At 45.6% G+C, this 18,600-nt stretch overlaps 2 protein-coding genes across 2 annotated transcripts; one reads left to right on the forward strand and one right to left on the reverse strand.

The window, feature by feature from the left end:
- Positions 1–846: 846 nt before the first annotated feature.
- LOC136449242 (zinc finger protein Helios-like) lies at positions 847–11,566 on the reverse strand. Its single transcript, XM_066449159.1, has 8 exons — positions 11,402–11,566; positions 9,877–10,286; positions 9,341–9,508; positions 8,679–8,754; positions 7,593–7,776; positions 6,355–6,507; positions 1,782–2,084; positions 847–1,210 (listed from the first exon to the last, which is right to left on the reverse strand). Exons 2-8 carry the CDS (start codon positions 10,268–10,270, stop codon positions 1,013–1,015), a joined length of 1,476 nt encoding a protein of 491 aa, XP_066305256.1. The 5' UTR covers positions 10,271–10,286; positions 11,402–11,566; the 3' UTR covers positions 847–1,012.
- Positions 11,567–14,640: 3,074 nt separating this feature from the next.
- LOC136449293 (failed axon connections homolog) lies at positions 14,641–17,972 on the forward strand. The gene is made up of 3 exons (XM_066449270.1): positions 14,641–14,808; positions 15,212–15,411; positions 15,934–17,972. Exons 1-3 carry the CDS (start codon positions 14,678–14,680, stop codon positions 16,029–16,031), a joined length of 429 nt encoding a protein of 142 aa, XP_066305367.1. The 5' UTR covers positions 14,641–14,677; the 3' UTR covers positions 16,032–17,972.
- Positions 17,973–18,600: the final 628 nt, after the last annotated feature.

The following is an 18,600-nucleotide window of genomic DNA, read 5'->3' on the forward strand; positions in this document are numbered from 1 at the left end:
ACAAACGCGCCTTCGTCAGAAAATCACTTTCAAAATCTCGTAAAAAAAATCCATAAAAACTGACGCAGTCAGCAAAACGGGGATGAGAGTCACTTCACTTTTAAAAACACCTGTTAAAAGCAGTCTGCGGGTTGGAAATTAAGTCCAACCCGTACCTACATGTGTATATGCCCCTTTATTGACATACCAGCAGATTTAAACAGTTTTAACCCTCTCCCTGCTGCCTAACCCTGTAACCAATAGAGATTTGGTGCCAAACGGCTACTTCACCAGGAAAAGGTTAAACTATCACTTAGGCACTCTATAAAGATAATCTTAAGTAACTGAATTCTAGATTCTATAGTCCTTTGTATACAACTATCCATTTTCTTCGCCTGTATAAAGAGAAACATCTTGTATCATATAATCACACTTCTGGCCACCTGTACATAATAATTTGCTGATAAAAATCTGACTACATCACTTAGAAATAGACTTGTGCAGAAAGGCAAACTTTCCTTGAGTAAAGTGACAAGGCAGAGAGCAGCAGCCCACTCTAGGGGCCTCACGTGACCTTCTGTTGCTAAGGCTTCATCCATAGTCTCACTGTTCTGAACAGTGACATGACCTTGTGCAGGTCATGACCCTTGACCTGACCTTGATTGATCTGACAAAGAACCTGTGAGGGTTAGCTTGGTTTTCATTTGCCATGACCTCAGATTTAATCTTATGACCTTGCCCACCCCAAATTAAGACTAAGTCGTAAAGACGCCGCCAATTCAAAAACTGCAATTCTCAATTCATTTTAGCATGGAGCAGATCTAGACAAAACTGCAGAAAGACATCATCAGAATGTCTTTTTGTACAATGCTAAGAAAGTCCCTCTAAGAAGAAAACAATGCTAGCGCAGAATATACTCTCAGAAAACATACACTGAAAGAGCTAGCAGTGTTTCCTTCAAATTGACCTTGACCCACAAGGTTATGTCATTCTGTCAGAAAAGATTCTACTCAAGAAAACACAGTTACCCCAGTCAGTGATGGCCTCCCCGTGCAATATGGGAGGAAAACTCGTACCTATCCTGACTGAGGTAACCGCAGATGTTGCACTGGAGGGGCTGCTGGTAGCCATGGCAACCCATGTGGATGGTGTACATGACGTGGTCGAGGAAGAGCACCCTGCAGAACTCACACCTGAACACAGGAACCTCCTCGCTTCTCTCGTCAACCACCTGCAAACATTTAAATATAAGACATTTTTAAAAGATTTATTTGTATATTAATTCATAGTTTGTGGTTAAAAACCTGCTGTTTGAAATCTTACTCAGTGTCTCTGACAAAAAGTAGTGGATGCTTCTTGAAACGTCTGACCGTTTCCAAAATCATATCAAGTTACTTGAATGTTTAACTCAGCTATTTGGTGTATCTTATTACCTGGATGTCTAACCTTCATCAACGAAATAAGATTTTAATTCATAATGTGTAAATGAGTAACTTTAGTAACTTTAGTATTGTGATTTGAGCTTTATTCTTACAAGTTTATCATTCTCAGGCGCTTTTCATGAAAGCCTACAGAGAGAAGCTGTAGGAAATAGGAGATATTTCTAACAAAGTCTAGACGTGGGATGTTTCTATCAATTTTTGTATGACATGTATTGGAAGTTCCTTGATATTTGCAAGCCTTTAATTTATCAAGCACCATATTTGTACATTACTTGTCTTATGTGTTACACTGTATGTGTCGTTGTCTTGTTGTAACTTGTCAGCAAAGATTTTTTCTAAAAAAAGGAACAAAAAGAAAACCTTCAGGCTCTGGATGTTCCCGCCGACCTCCGACCTTTTCCCGCGCCCCTGCCCGCTGACCGGCGAGTGGAGGCTGCCGTCAGAGGCGTTTTCGTCGGCGATGGCGGAATCACGACTCGGGCTGGTCAGGCTGTCGGACTCATGGCCGTTCTCGGCGGGCGCGTCCCTGTCGATGTGCAGCGGGGTGGTGCAGTGGCCGGCGTACGCGGCGCTGAGGTCCTTGAAGGCCCGGTTGTGGGCTGCAGCATGCTCCGTACTGGTGCCGGGTCTGTCCAGCTCAGACTCGGGGTGACGGGAAAAGCCCTGGACGGGAAAACACAAACAAAAGTTAAACTTTGTACAATTAGGTGTTGTTTGCTACAAAGAACTCAAATGAAAGAGGAGAGAGTTTGATTTTGTCCAGAATTTAAAAAAAGGCAAAGTTCATATTCATCATACAAAATTTCAGTCCAAATCAAACTCAATCTGTCTTCTCAACAATTTTGCACATATACAATGAAGCTGGACAGGAAAACACAAACAAATGTTGAACTCTGTCCTCCTCTCTACAATTCTGGACAAAATCAGACTCTCCCATCTTTGATTACCATTCAAGTTCTTCATAGAAAACAACACATAACTGTACAAAGTATGAGTATATCTTCAAATGGGGATACATATTTAAGCAATGAAATTTAAATTCAATTTAAACTCAATAGGTCCTGTCTCAACAGCTTTGCAAATAGACAATGAAAGGCTATGTAGACTATATTAGATTTTTTAAATGTGACATTCCATAATTACACATAAAATATACAGCAAAGCACATATACAAAAATGTACAACACTTCTCGAGAACGGTTTCATCAAGTTAGTAAATGTCTGGACAAAGTTCCTTTATACACAACCAAGAGTTTATAGTTATCCCACATTCAGTGACTATCTGTCACAGTCCTAAGGCAAGATTGCATGCCATCCATACAACACTTCCGTACCAGATTACTGTAAAAGGTGAAACATTGGCGGTGACTTTATATTTGCGCTTTCGCTCCGTGAACTGCGAACTTAAATCCGCCGCAATCATTTCCCCTTTTACTGAAAAACCCTGCAAGCTAGTTTCAACCCCAAACTTAAAACCGCCTCGATCAGTACATTTTCTCCCTACTATGAAATTGAATCCTCACGAACATTTCCCCATTTACCGTATGTTACAGCGTACATATGATGGGTGAGCTTACCTGTGAGAACACAGCACTGATGATGGGTGAGCTTACCTGTGAGAACACAGCACTGATGATAGGTGAGCTTACCTGTGGGAACACAGCACTGATGATGGGTGAGCTTACCTGTGGGAACACAGCACTGATGACGGGTGAGCTTACCTGTGAGACACAGCACTGATGACGGGTGAGGTTGCCAGACCGGGGTCCTGTTTGGGAGCTTACCTGTGAGAACACAGCACTGATGATGGGTGAGCTTACCTGTGAGAACACAGCACTGATGATGGGTGAGGTTGCCAGACCGGGGTCCTGTTTGGGAGCTTACCTGTGAGAACACAGCACTGATGATGGGTGAGCTTACCTGTGGGAACACAGCACTGATGACGGGTGAGCTTACCTGTGAGAACACAGCACTGATGACGGGTGAGCTTACCTGTGAGACACAGCACTGATGATGGGTGAGCTTACCTGTGGGAACACAGCACTGATGACGGGTGAGCTTACCTGTGGGAACACAGCACTGATGATGGGTGAGCTTACCTGTGGGAACACAGCACTGATGATGGGTGAGCTTACCTGTGGGAACACAGCACTGATGATGGGTGAGCTTACCTGTGGGAACACAGCACTGATGATGGGTGAGCTTACCTGTGGGAACACAGCACTGATGACGGGTGAGCTTACCTGTGAGAACACGGCACTGATGACGGGTGAGCTTACCTGTGAGAACACAGCACTGATGACGGGTGAGCTTACCTGTGAGACACAGCACTGATGACGGGTGAGGTTGCCAGACCGGGGTCCTGTTTGGGAGCTTACCTGTGAGAACACAGCACTGATGATGGGTGAGCTTACCTGTGAGAACACAGCACTGATGATGGGTGAGGTTGCCAGACCGGGGTCCTGTTTGGGAGCTTACCTGTGAGAACACAGCACTGATGATGGGTGAGCTTACCTGTGGGAACACAGCACTGATGACGGGTGAGCTTACCTGTGAGAACACGGCACTGATGACGGGTGAGCTTACCTGTGAGAACACAGCACTGATGACGGGTGAGCTTACCTGTGAGACACAGCACTGATGACGGGTGAGGTTGCCAGACCGGGGTCCTGTTTGGGAGCTTACCTGTGAGAACACAGCACTGATGATGGGTGAGCTTACCTGTGGGAACACAGCACTGATGATGGGTGAGCTTACCTGTGAGAACACGGCACTGATGACGGGTGAGCTTACCTGTGAGAACACAGCACTGATGACGGGTGAGCTTACCTGTGAGACACAGCACTGATGACGGGTGAGGTTGCCTGTGAGAACACAGTACCGATGATGGGTGAGGTTGCCAGACCGGGGTCCTGTTTGGGAGCTTACCTGTGAGAACACAGCACTGATGACGGGTGAGCTTACCTGTGAGACACAGCACTGATGATGGGTGAGGTGGCCAGACCGGGGTCCTGTTTGGGAGCTTACCTGTGAGAACACAGCACTGATGATGGGTGAGCTTACCTGTGAGAACACAGCACTGATGATGGGTGAGGTTGCCAGACCGGGGTCCTGTTTGGGAGCTTACCTGTGAGAACACAGCACTGATGATGGGTGAGCTTACCTGTGGGAACACAGCACTGATGACGGGTGAGCTTACCTGTGAGAACACGGCACTGATGACGGGTGAGCTTACCTGTGAGAACACAGCACTGATGACGGGTGAGCTTACCTGTGAGACACAGCACTGATGACGGGTGAGGTTGCCAGACCGGGGTCCTGTTTGGGAGCTTACCTGTGAGAACACAGCACTGATGATGGGTGAGCTTACCTGTGAGAACACAGCACTGATGATGGGTGAGCTTACCTGTGAGAACACAGCACTGATGATGGGTGAGCTTACCTGTGGGAACACAGCACTGATGACGGGTGAGCTTACCTGTGAGAACACAGCACTGATGATGGGTGAGCTTACCTGTGGGAACACAGCACTGATGATGGGTGAGCTTACCTGTGGGAACACAGCACTGATGACGGGTGAGCTTACCTGTGAGAACACAGCACTGATGATGGGTGAGCTTACCTGTGAGAACACAGCACTGATGACGGGTGAGGTTGCCAGACCGGGGTCCTGTTTGGGAGCTTACCTGTGAGAACACAGTACTGATGATGGGTGAGGTTGCCAGACCGGGGTCCTGTTTGGGAGCTTACCTGTGAGACACAGCACTGATGATGGGTGAGCTTACCTGTGAGAACACAGCACTGATGACGGGTGAGGTTGCCAGACCGGGGTCCTGTTTGGGAGCTTACCTGTGAGAACACAGTACTGATGATGGGTGAGGTTGCCAGACCGGGGTCCTGTTTGGGAGCTTACCTGTGAGAACACAGCACTGATGATGGGTGAGCTTACCTGTGAGAACACAGCACTGATGATGGGTGAGGTTGCCAGACCGGGGTCCTGTTTGGGAGCTTACCTGTGAGAACACAGCACTGATGATGGGTGAGCTTACCTGTGGGAACACAGCACTGATGATGGGTGAGCTTACCTGTGAGAACACAGCACTGATGATGGGTGAGGTTGCCAGACCGGGGTCCTGTTTGGGAGCTTACCTGTGAGAACACAGCACTGATGATGGGTGAGCTTACCTGTGGGAACACAGCACTGATGATGGGTGAGCTTACCTGTGAGAACACAGCACTGATGATGGGTGAGGTTGCCAGACCAGGGTCCTGTTTGGGAGCTTACCTGTGAGAACACAGTACTGATGATGGGTGAGGTGGCCAGACCGGGGTCCTGTTTGGGAGCTTACCTGTGAGAACACAGCACTGATGATGGGTGAGCTTACCTGTGAGAACACAGCACTGATGATGGGTGAGGTTGCCAGACCGGGGTCCTGTTTGGGAGCTTACCTGTGAGAACACAGTACTGATGATGGGTGAGGTGGCCAGACCGGGGTCCTGTTTGGGAGCTTACCTGTGAGAACACAGCACTGATGATGGGTGAGCTTACCTGTGAGAACACAGCACTGATGATGGGTGAGGTTGCCAGACCGGGGTCCTGTTTGGGAGCTTACCTGTGAGAACACAGTACTGATGATGGGTGAGGTGGCCAGACCGGGGTCCTGTTTGGGAGCTTACCTGTGAGAACACAGCACTGATGATGGGTGAGGTGGCCAGACCGGGGTCCTGTTTGGGAGCTTACCTGTGAGAACACAGCACTGATGATGGGTGAGGTGGCCAGACCGGGGTCCTGTTTGGGAGCTTACCTGTGAGAACACAGTACTGATGATGGGTGAGGTGGCCAGACCGGGGTCCTGTTTGGGAGCTTACCTGTGAGAACACAGCACTGATGATGGGTGAGGTGGCCAGACCGGGGTCCTGTTTGGGAGCTTACCTGTGAGAACACAGCACTGATGATGGGTGAGGTGGCCAGGCCGGGGTCCTGTTTGGGAGCGCTGTGCTGTAGAGAGTCGGCGCCCAGGTAGTGGATGGCGCTGCTGATGGCCTGTTCCATCACATGGCCCTGCACCAGCTCACCGGGGGGGCTCTGGGCAGGGGAGGGAAATTTGATACGTGAACAAACATGCAGTCCAACCTGGCCAAGAGGACCACCCAGGGAGGGCTCTTGGCAGGGGAGGGAAATTTAACACGTGAACAAACATGCAGTCCAACCTGGCCAAAAAGACCACAAAAAACATGCTGTTTAGGTGTTATCAAAAGTTGTCTTTGTCACTGCAAAAGTCAGCAGGGTTAGGATAAATCAAACCTTCTCCATACTACAGGTGCATCCATCTACAGGTGCATCCATCTACAGATGCATCCATCTACAGGTACATCCATCTACAGGTGCATCCATCTACAGGTGCATCCATCTACGGGTGCATCCATCTACAGGTGCATCCATCTACAGGTGCATCCATCTACAGGTGCATCCATCTACAGGTGCATCCATCTACAGGTGCATCCATCTACAGGTGCATCCATCTACAGGTGCATCCATCTACAGGTGCATCCATCTACAGGTGCATCCATCTACAGGTGCATCCATCTACAGGTGCATCCATCTACAGGTGCATCCATCTACAGGTGCATCCATCTACAGGTGCATCTATCAACAGGTGCATCCATCTACAGGTGCATCCATCTACAGGTGCACCCATCTACAGGTGCATCCATCTACAGGTGCATCCATCTACAGGTGCATCTATCAACAGGTGCATCTATCAACAGGTGCATTTATCTACAGGTGCATCCATCTACAGGTGCATCCATCTACAGGTGCACCCATCTACAGGTGCATCCATCTACAGGTGCATCCATCTACAGGTGCATCCATCTACAGGTGCATCCATCTACAGGTGCATCCATCTACAGGTGCATCCATCTACAGCTGCATCCATCTACAGGTGCATCCATCTACAGGTGCATCCATCTACAGGTGCATCCATCTACAGGTGCACCCATCTACAGGTGCACCCATCTACAGGTGCATCCATCTACAGGTGCATCCATCTACAGGTGCATCTATCAACAGGTGCATCTATCAACAGGTGCATTTATCTACAGATGCATCCATCTATAAACAAAGTTTCAAACAAACAAACAAACAAACAAATCATTCGTTCCTCTCACCTTCTGATCCTGTTCGAACACCATGTCCTCCACTCCCTCGCTCCCCCTGCTCGTCTCCTCCTCCTCCCCATCATCCTCTACGTACCGCTGCGGAACACTGCTCTTCCTCTTCCCCGCCCTCCCATTGGACGCCATGTCTGCGGGCGGGGCCTGGAGCAGCATCATATCTTTTCTTGCACTGCATCTGTGGATGGGAGGGGGCATTGTGACATGTGGTGCTACTTAGCAAAACAGACATTTTTTTTTTTCAACCTTTATTTAACCTTGACAGTATGCACAACATACTCTTCGGCCGAGGCCGTTTTTCAAGAGTTCAAGGGAGGAGGTCAGGGGTCCTTTCAACGTGCCATCGGAAAATAGAACATAAATTGTTATACAAAGATAACGATACAAACAAGTATTTCATAATCACATTCAGCAAATAAAGATAAGTCGACGATATAACATCATTTTCCTACTCGGTAATCATAGTCAGTTCGTAGTTACTCGACATATGCTTGTTAGGGCAAAAAAAGAGGCAGCCCTGGTATAAGCACAAGATTTTTAAAGCTATTCTGAAGCCATGTTCATGGTAGGAGGTAGGACAAAAATGTAAGTATTAAGAGACCTTATATTCAAGTATTGCAGAAATTTGTAATCTCTGTCCTTAGAAATAACATCATCATTCTAACATGCCCCAGACAGGGCTCGAAATCCATTTTTGCAAATAGGTGCACTGGTGCACCCTACCAAGAGTATTAGGTGCACAGAAAGAAATTTGGGTGCACCACATAAAATGAAGTTGAATGTTAGCAAAACATAATTACAGTTTAATGCTCTTATAATCATAATTAAGAACTCCAATCTGTAATTCTATAGCTTCCAATTATCAGACAAGTAGTGCATCAAAGAAAGTGCAACAAAGGGTTATATTGCTTTTTCTGATACTGTTTACTAGTGTACTATAGTACCTTTACCCTATAGCCTACAAAAATATCTAGGTGCACTAGTGCACCCACAGTCAAAAATTAGGTGCAGAGCTCCAATTTTGGGTGCACACAGGTGCACATGCACCCACTATTTCGAGCCCTGCCCAGATGTACGTACCTTTCCATGTGTTCTCTGAGCGAGAGTCTCTGTTTGTAGGCTCGCCAGCACCAGTTGCACCTGTACGGTCTCTCACCTATCGGCAACAGGTACAGGTGTCAATTGTCTACACTGTACAATGTAAAGTAATGCACTCTTACAGTTGTATATCTTACATGTAACTTGTACATGCAGTTCCCACTCCCCTGAGTATGTCCTCATGTGCCCCACCAGGGCGTCCCTCCTGCAGCAGGTATAGCTGGTCAGGATTCGAAATCTCCATCAACTGATCCAGAAGTGCATGACTGGTAGCTGAACACTAATGGAATCTAATAGATGTACTATCTATGACTATATTTCCTTTCTCACCTGTGTGTGTTCTCATGTGCCCCACCAATGGGTCTTTTATGCAGCAAGTGTACATGTAGCTCATTTAATTTGGATTCAAACCCTCCATCAACAGATCCAGAAGTGCATTAGCTGGCCACTTACAGATTCTGAAGCTAATAGTATCTATATATGACTACATGTCCTTTCTCACCTGAGTGTGTCCTCATGTGCCCCCCATGCGGCAGGTGTAGCTGGTTGGGATTCGAACCCTCCATCAACTGATTCAGAAGTGTATGACTGCTAGCTTAACATTAATGGAAGCTATGAGATGACCTATTCATGATAATTCTCACCTGAGTGTGTCCTCATGTGCCCCACTAGGGCGTCCTTCCGGCGACAGGTGTAGCTGCAGTGACTACAGCGGAACGGCCGCTCGTCTGAGTGGGTCTTCGTGTGTCGGATCAGGTTCCCCTTCTGGGTGAACGCAGCGGAACACAGATTGCACTTGTACGGCCTCTCACCTAAAGGTCAAAGGTTAAAGATATGTGAAAAAACAAAACAAAATCACAAAATAAAATGACAATTTACTTCATTAATCAACGAAAATTTTGGCGTACATGTAAAAAGCAAAATATACTACTATTACTAAGTACTAAGGGATGAACAAGAAAGTATGGGGTTGTTCCTGACTTTCTCAGAAAATTTCTATGATAGGGAAAACTTAGCCTAATTTTAATCCTGCTTCTAGTCAGCCGTCCGTAACCGGCCAGCCACCTACCAGGGAAGGGGACAGCTGGAGTTTGCGTTACATAGACTAGGGAAAACTGGCCTGTGACTATATGAGAACTATCAAAATTGCAAACAAGCCATTGCCTATGGTGAAACATACCTGTGTGGGACCTCATATGCACCGTCAGCACATTCGGCGATGCACACACCAACCCGCACTCCTCACACACCAGCTTCTTTCCTCGAACGTGATTGGTCGAACTACTCATGGCTATTCCATCATCTGACTTCCCCCCTCCCTCTGCCATTCCATGATCCATGCCTCCTCCCTCTGCCTGCTCCTGTTCAATCAGCATTCTCTCCTCCTCGGCTCTTCTTTCTGCATCTACCATTCCCATGGCTGTTCCGTGTACCACCACTTCCCCCTCCTGCTTTATGTGTCTTCTGTCTGCGAGCATCATGCTGAGGACTGATCCGAGAGCTGTTGTCCCCCCCTCCTCCTTGATACTGGATGAAGGCACTTGCATGACTTCCTGCCCTGCTTCTTCTGTCATTGTTTTTGGTGTTTATCTGGATGGTCAGGGTGCAAATCACAGATCAGGCATCTAAACATTTCTTGACAGCAGATACAGAAGTGGAAGAGTTGCTTCCATTTTGAGAATCATTCCCGCAATTCAAGGCAATAAAAAATTATCAAATGATGATACATTCTACATATTATTGTACTTGTAATTGTGGCAATAGACAACCCTGACCCCATGCCAAAAGTTAGAAATCAGATAACATGTATAACAAAAAGGTAAAAATTGCAAAAAAATTCACAGACTTCAACTTTTTTATTGGTTAAATTGATTCTGATTGACAGCAAGCCAGGATCTGAGTCGATTGATTATACTTTGTAAGGTCACACTCTTGCAGTGATGAACAAATTCTGCTGTAGCCTGTAGTGTGTATATGTAATTTGTAGGGGCATCAATAGAATTAGAAGCTTTTAACAGAGCTTGGCATGAGATATCCAAAAAGTACAGTCTAGACGTCACAGGTGGTTCTATATCATATAATTAGTCAGCCGCTGCCATTTGCATTGCTGGTATAAACATTGTATTACAGTATTATAGTATTACGCTTGTTGTTAACGAAATAAAAACAAAATAAACACAATCAAAACCCAGCATTTTTAATGCAAAAGTTACACCAACATTGTGAAAAATCTAACAACACACAACCGAATCATACCACGACAAACCTGCACCAAGTAGGTTGTTGTTGTAGGTTAGAAGTTTAAACCTCCTTGCTTGCACAAGCGGTCAATGACCCCGCCCCCCGCCTGCATACATTACGTGACGCTACCGCCCGGTCTCTCCCCCCTTTTTACTTCCTGAAACCAAAACTTTCCGCCGATCGAAAGTAGAGGGCTACGAACAGTCGACACCACTTTCGTCTGCGCCTGCAAATAATATTTCCTACAGCAGCGGCGACTAGAAGCGGGCGTTTCAGTGCTTCAGTCGCATTTGTCGCGGTTGTCACTCGGCGTTTCTATATTTAGCAACTTGTCCAACGCCATATCGCAACAAGTGTATCTTGGAAAATTAGGAGCGTGCGTCTACAGAGAACCCAGGCGTTTCCAGTCGCCGCAAAGCAGTGACAGCGCTAGATCTACACGCAGAAATGACGTTCGGCCTTACCTGCGCTGTTGTGGCGCCGTAACGTTCTCATCACGCCGGAATGTCGCCGGTTCAGGACGAGATTCCAGCGGCCGGGCAACTTTTTCCTCGCATGGAAGCCATGTTGGCGCGCGGGGCACGACGGGAATCTCCGGGAATGATGGGAAAATCCATGGAATCCCAGGGGGCGCGAAGTATGATTTATGAAACATGATACAAGATTATTGAAGATACAAGGTCAAGGCAAGGTCGGAAATCTGCAAAGGCCTTTGTCACAGTTTCATCAAAATAAGTTGGTTTTCTCCTACCATAGAACCTAATCATTGGCTTGGAAATCAAGTGTCCAGCAAGTCACTGGATGTCTCACTCGAGTGACTCCCAATACAACCTTCTGTACAAGACTGGTGTATTACACTAAAGGCCGTTTACTGGTCATGTGAAACAAATAGTTTTGCAAATCTAAAGGCACCGGTGATGACAGGTAGATTATTCAAAGGTTTCAATCAAAATCTAAGTAACATATATTTACCCACGAAACTGCCATAGACGGTACCAGTCACATGTTAGAGCGTACTTAATGCTTAGACAGGGCAGCACGAGTGCGAGTGCCGTCACCTTTAAAGCATTTTTTGTGACTGATTGGCAAATGTCGCCTATTTTGCAGCAATGACATTATTGTTGAGATGAAATACACCTGTAAGGGTTTAAAAGTGATGACGAAAGGCATGTGCATTCACCGTTCGAACAGCTATCGGCCTTTTGGTACCCCTGTCAGACCTCATAGCTCCGTGTTAAATCTAGAGTATTTGTTAAAGATGTCTTGCTTTTTGTTGTCTTTTTAATCGATTGGGATATCATGCTGACATAGGCTTCTTTGTAGTCGGCTCGACTGTTCACCTCAGCCGCCTACGAGAGATCGTGTAAACATAAGCTACTTTGTACTCTGACCAGATTATCCCATGGCCAACTGTTCATAGAAACTCTTGTGGTCGTCTTCATTTTCCAATCAACCCTATCATTTCCTTACTGAAATTTCTGGCCTATTATAAAACACCGACCGGAGCTATATAGATCATAGCGTGATATACAAAAACTGACGGGTGAGAGCAAGGAGAGGTTTTAACCTCCTTGGTGAGAGCGACCGTCACAATCAGCACAACAAGGACGACCAAGCAGTTCCAATCCCATACGCAAGGCGGCTACTCTACGACAATGTGATCAGATGAGATTGCAGTCTTTGCTTGCAAATTAAGTAAGCTAACGGCAATGAGAAAGGTGTCATGAGGGGCGGGCTATGTAAACACATAGACATATCTGCATGCTAGTCGTACCAAGAAGACAGACACAGTTCTCTTCTTACCTATCAGTTACTTTTGCAGTAATTCTAGTACTTTTAATTCAAAAGTCATTCTAACCTAGGATACCGGGTCATCAGCTTGTGAAAATGTTTGAGTTCCTAGGAAATGCCCTGGGAGCGCTAGCTGCCCTGTCCGAGACCCTCCAGACTTCAGCCCTGCAGTTGTTCACGGACCCCGCCCAGCTCTCCCCGGGCCAGGCTGCCCTGGTCGCCGTCTCTGTGCTGCTTGTCGGCACGGTGCTGCGGACCTTCTGGGGTACGGGTGGACAGAGGAGGAACAAAGTCAAGTTAAGGGCAGAGTTTACGCCAGGTAAGGCTACTGTTGAATCAAATTGTGGCATCGGCGTGGCGCAATATGGCAAGGTGTTTGGGACAGGACTCAGAGTCCACGGTTCCCCAGCTTCGGTTAAGGACGTCCCTATCGAGCACGTAAAAGAACCCACTACACTTATCGGAAAGAGAAGGTGTCCTTCCCGGTGTGGGCGGATAGAAAAATACTAAATCTGTTTAGGAAAACATGCAGCTTGTACTCTCTAGTGCAAACCTGGTTTATTACCGGGTATGCAATACAAACAAACATCTATGTAGGGCGTATTTGTGTAAGTTAGTAATTATCTGCACGCTCCTGGACTTTGATCCCCATTGGGCCCAAAGATCCACTACTGGCACTAGCACTAGTTTTCACCCATGCCCGAAAGTAGCCTGGGTGGCCTGGTGGCGAGTGTAGGCCCCGGTAGTAATAGGATGGCACCCAAGCTAGCCCGAAAGTAGCCTGCCGGTGCCAACCGATTACTACTAGTATATTGGGTAGCCTGAAGTCCAGCCTTGTTAGCTTTGGTCCACTCCCAACGCAATCTGCTCCCAACTCACATAGAAAAGAGTAGCACGTGTAGGAACCCGGTGGTAATCGGATGGCACCCTTGCATAAGTAATTGCAAGGAAGCATTCAGATACAATAACGTACATTTTAAAGTCCACTTTCGGTAGACCTATCTGAAGTTCCACTTACATTGCTACTGGGGTTTGACTTCTTGTTGGAAGGCAAGAGCTAATAAATACTATGAGTTTTGTGATTTTAGTAGAAATTCTAATTACATAGTAGATACTTTTTTGCATTGTTTGATTGTTAAATTCCCGCTCCATTAAATTTCTTCCCCAGGAAAAGTGTACTACCATGCACCGCCACCCGTGAAGGCGATCCCATGTCTGACGCCGTTTGCTATGAAGCTGGAGACATATCTGCATATGGCTGATATTCCGTACGAGCCCGTGTTTGGTTGGTGTGCGCAGTGCGTCTTGTACACTGCAAAATTATGTTAGGTCATACTGACTTGGTTAATGGATCATATACCCAAACACATCCAAGTTTCGTCAGTTTCGGTGGCTATGAAAACTCTTTTTGCCAGTTAGATACGGTCTTTGCCACCGTTCGACCTGCTTAGAGATTAAGTTTTCACACCGCGACATCTATATGGGCAAGCATGCTACCCTCATGAGACGGGTATATATGACTAACGATAAACCAGACGGAATCGAAGTCCCCTTGGAGCTTAAGACAAGGTTTTGGCTCCGGCCATATTTATCATGTACAGAGACAATCATAGCTGTGAGGATTGCCTACATTCTAGTCTTCTGTCTAATATAAGGTTAATCTACTTTTTTACACAAAAAGTTTGGAAACCTGATTTCAGCTGATTATGTTGTGACCATCCCTAATAAGGACTTGTCAAATGTGACCACGTTTCGGTGCATGGCCCCTTTGATAAGTTTCCCCTTTATCATTGACAGCAGTTCCACATAGACCAGGTTTTATAGGTCCCTTGACTGGTCTTCATGGGTAGGTTTGACTGTACTTTTGATTTTTTTTAAATAGAATATTGTAGAGTTGAACGTTGTTTCCACAGGGGAAAGTCCCGTGGATAGAGTACAACGGTGAAGCCATGGGAGACTCTGGTCTCATCATAGAGTTCCTGAACAGGGAGAAAGACGTGGACCTGAACCAGTCCCTGAGTGATGCAGACAAGGCCGTCAGCAGGGCCTTCACTAAGATGGGGGAGGAGAACACGTACTGGTGCGTACATGGGACCAGGAATGGCCCTCGCCTGCAAGTTTCTTTGTTTGCTTGTCTCACATGACCGGTAAACCGCCTTTAGACATAACACACCACGTCTGCACAGTACAAGCTCAGTAAGACCGAATGGTAAGGTTTGATCTAGTGCTGCGTACCGGTACTGTACCGTGAAAATCGATTAGGTACAGGTCCAAAATACCGGATCATGAAGTACCGGTACTGTACCGATATAAATCTACACCAAGTCTATGCTTATTTTGTGACTGATCTCCTAACCTCATGGCCTTATGCAACACCAAACATACATCACAGAAAACTTGACATGCTGTTTTCTTTAAGGCATGCAATGTTTATTTGCTGATAATGGCAAGTCTGTAAACTAATGAGCGTTTTTGTTGTGTAGGGGTGGTGTCCGGAACAGGTATATGGATAACTTTGAAACGCTGCTGGAAGTAATGGAGGCATCCTGGTCACTCAGGCTCCTCATGACGGTCACTAGCGACGTCACACCGACCCTGTGGGCTCAAGGCATGGGGCGCCACTCCAGGGACGAAACCGAAAGCATCGTGGAGAAAGATCTAAAGGCCCTCTCAACTTTTCTGGGTAAATATATCACTCTTATTCTGCATAGAGTTTTAACTGTAAATGCCAACACAATAAATTGGACTTACCCAAATTTTCGACTGAACAGCTACAGTCTTTGTCAAGGAATGAACCATCCACTGCTTGTGACGTCACATTATGCAGATAAGACACGTGACTCGGTGAGCAGTGGATCATATGTTGCAGAAAGTCTATGGCGCCCCCCGTCTCTGTTGAGGGATGGTTGTAATGCCCGGATGTATATGGACTCCTTAATCCCTCTAGCAAAAAATTCATTCCTTGACAAAGACTGTAGCTGTTCAGTCGAAAATTTGGGTAAGTCCAATTTATTGTGTTGGCATTTACAGTTAAAACTCAATGCAGAATGACTTCTACCAACACAGATGAACTTTCAAGTGAATATCACTCTTATATTTTAATTGAAACCTTTAAATAACCTGCCTGTCATCACCGATTTCTCATGCAACAATGCCATGTTGGATACCACATTTCAATTCTTGCTTTTGTTGCCTTTCTGTCCAGGTACTAAACCTTACCTGATGGGCGATGAGCCTACCGAGGCGGATGCAGCCATCTTCGGTCAGCTGTCTGAGGCTCGTTGCACTTACCCTGGGACCTAGCTGGAGAGGCTTGTCACTGTAGACTGCCCCAACCTTCAGGCCTACATCAACCGCATGAAGAACCGCTACTGGCCAGACTGGGACGAACTGACTAACAAAGATGTACCTATATCTGTAGTTAAGGTAATTTCAGACCGATTCCTCTAAACAAAAAACACCTGTCAGGCTTTGACTACTTTACCTGTAATTGAGATAATTCCATCCCGATTTCTCGAATCTAAAAAGCGAAATCACACCTGTGGCATTAACTGTTGGTTGTATGAAGGTTTTATGTATAGATTAACATAAAAATTCATATGTAAAAATAATCATTGAATAAACAAGGAATGATGTTCAGCAGTTGTCATACACGGGTTAACCGACTAAAAGATGAATGTTGAATGAAGGTACATGTAACGTTGGGTAACATAAATTCGCGGGGTACTTAAATTCGCGATTTTTAGAAACGGTGTATTTTAGGGATATGTGCTAGATGCAAAATCAGTTATAACGCCAGCAATGCAAACCGGATAGACTAACGTATTCAGAACACTGGCTGAAAAGCTTCGATAACCATGCATTAGAAGGTGGCGACGTCAAAAACTCTCCGTCCCTTATTGACAGAGTCTGAGGGCTTCGTGGGAGAATCACTCTGCACGGTTGTTCGCTGGTTTATAAGACAAATGTCACATCTCCTGCCTGCTAAACACAATTATTTACAAGACAACTTATTACAATCTCTTTTGCTAACCTGCAACTGGATTCTAAGTGTGATCAATCATCAAAACTCCTCTTTGTTGCTACAACCTACGGCACGTGTATTTTCCCGCCGCCATATTATTACCCAGAATCCTGTCGTCAAGCAGACGACAAAGGTTTGTGAGGAACACTTTTTTGTCTAAATGCTGCGTATGATAGTGGACTGAAGACGATATTTTCCTCAAATTTTGCTCCTAACACAACAAGGAACACATGGACATAGTAATATAACCATTACTACGGCATCCAGCTAACTTTCCATGAATAATGTACACGTTGCCATGACGGTGGGGATCGACTTTGAGTGACGTTCTACCGACTCAACAAACGGGATGTTACCGAAGGCCCGATGCGTGCGGTACGGCCGTTTTTTCGTGTATTTTTTTTATACTTGGACACGTCTATATCCATAGCACTCTCCTCAAGCCAAGGATGGAACGAATAGCTGCTGTATAAAATGTAATTAGCGGTAAGATATTCAAGACGAATCTTCTCTCCCGAAATAATGTTCACACCTGTCCGACAACACCGTCATTGTGCGTGCGGCGGACGGTAGTTTCAAGTTGAAATATTATGGTGTCAGCACGACTAGATACAAAATCTACCATATATATGATTAGTGCAAAGATAGTACATGATACTGACAGAATAATAGAAAAAAAGGATGGTTTATTGTTCTGCTAGATTGATTTCAGTCAACCATTATCGAAAAAATGGCGAATTTATGTTACCCAACGTTAGTCTCTAATCAACGATTGATGCATATAGTTAATAGATGATATGATGAATGAGTAAAGAGCCTGTGTCAGTGTGAATTATAAGATCGTATGCGTAGATTTAGATGTCCAGAACTACAGTCAAACCTGAATTGGGTTAACTATGTAAAAGTGGGCGGACTGGAGGCTGTTGACTGCTCCAAGGTTGACTGTACATGTGGTACTAGCCCTCACTCATGCTACTGCCCCATTTCCAAGCCGGGGCCCAGCCGGGTTATTTGCGAAAGCGAAAAGTTTTTTTTTTAACGTTTTGTGTCTTTTGTTGTCTTTTATGTCTTATTTTTCGTTCCCATAAGCTGCCCGGCCGGGCCCCGGATTGGTAAATGGAACCGTAGCATTATCCGGGCTGGCACCCCTGTGTGACCATTAGGGCTATAGATGTGCTCCACCCTATACACTTGACTTGGAGGTGTAGGTAGACATGCATGTGATTTTTCTTATCAATTTCGAATGCAACGTTTACATAATTTCGCATTCATAAATCATGTAGACTGTATGTTACAATAACAACAAATCATTATGTATACATGTAGTCAAGTTTGTATTGTATACATATGTGTTGTGACTAGTTGTAGTGCGAAAATGACACGTTAAACGCCAATATCCATTTTTTGCCTCCCTCTCCATTTGGTCTGAGATTGTGAGTTGCTGAGATTTCTATCAATCCTGCAAGCTAGTGAAGCAGAAATGTTAAATCTAAGAAGTTATTAAGATTGCAGCAAGAACCTTACTTGCCGTATATTCATACACAGCCTATATTACAGGGAAGACTTACATTATGTACACTACTTCACCCGGGTTAAAATGAGTACCTAGCTTCGGCAAAGGACGTCCTTAGCGAGCACGTAAAAGAACCCATTACACTTATCGAAAAGAGAAGGTGTCCTTAACCAGGTGTGAGCGGATCAAAAAGTAGTGAATCTGTTTTGATATGCAGCTTGTACTCTCCACTACAAACCTGGTATATTACACCATCGGACAGTTTACTGGGTATGCAGTACAAACAGACATTTATGTAGGGCGTGTTTATGTAAAGTTAGTAATTATCTGTACGC

The sequence above is a fragment of the Branchiostoma lanceolatum genome, chromosome 15, assembly GCF_035083965.1.
Source record: "Branchiostoma lanceolatum isolate klBraLanc5 chromosome 15, klBraLanc5.hap2, whole genome shotgun sequence".
NCBI lineage: Eukaryota > Metazoa > Chordata > Leptocardii > Amphioxiformes > Branchiostomatidae > Branchiostoma > Branchiostoma lanceolatum.

Excerpts from the sequence above, each read along its gene's own strand:
- LOC136449293 (XM_066449270.1), top strand. The coding sequence starts at position 14,678 with ATGGGAGACTCTGGTCTCATCATAGAGTTCCTGAACAGGGAGAAAGAC. Across the intron at positions 14,809-15,211 it reads GGGGAGGAGAACACGTACTG|GGGTGGTGTCCGGAACAGGT; the intron begins GTGCGTACATGG and ends TTTGTTGTGTAG. Across the intron at positions 15,412-15,933 it reads GGCCCTCTCAACTTTTCTGG|GTACTAAACCTTACCTGATG; the intron begins GTAAATATATCA and ends CTTTCTGTCCAG.
- LOC136449242 (XM_066449159.1), bottom strand. The coding sequence starts at position 10,270 with ATGACAGAAGAAGCAGGGCAGGAAGTCATGCAAGTGCCTTCATCCAGT. Across the intron at positions 9,509-9,876 it reads GCATATGAGGTCCCACACAG|GTGAGAGGCCGTACAAGTGC; the intron begins GTATGTTTCACC and ends TTTGACCTTTAG. Across the intron at positions 1,211-1,781 it reads GGAACATCCAGAGCCTGAAG|GTGGTTGACGAGAGAAGCGA; the intron begins GTTTTCTTTTTG and ends AAATGTTTGCAG.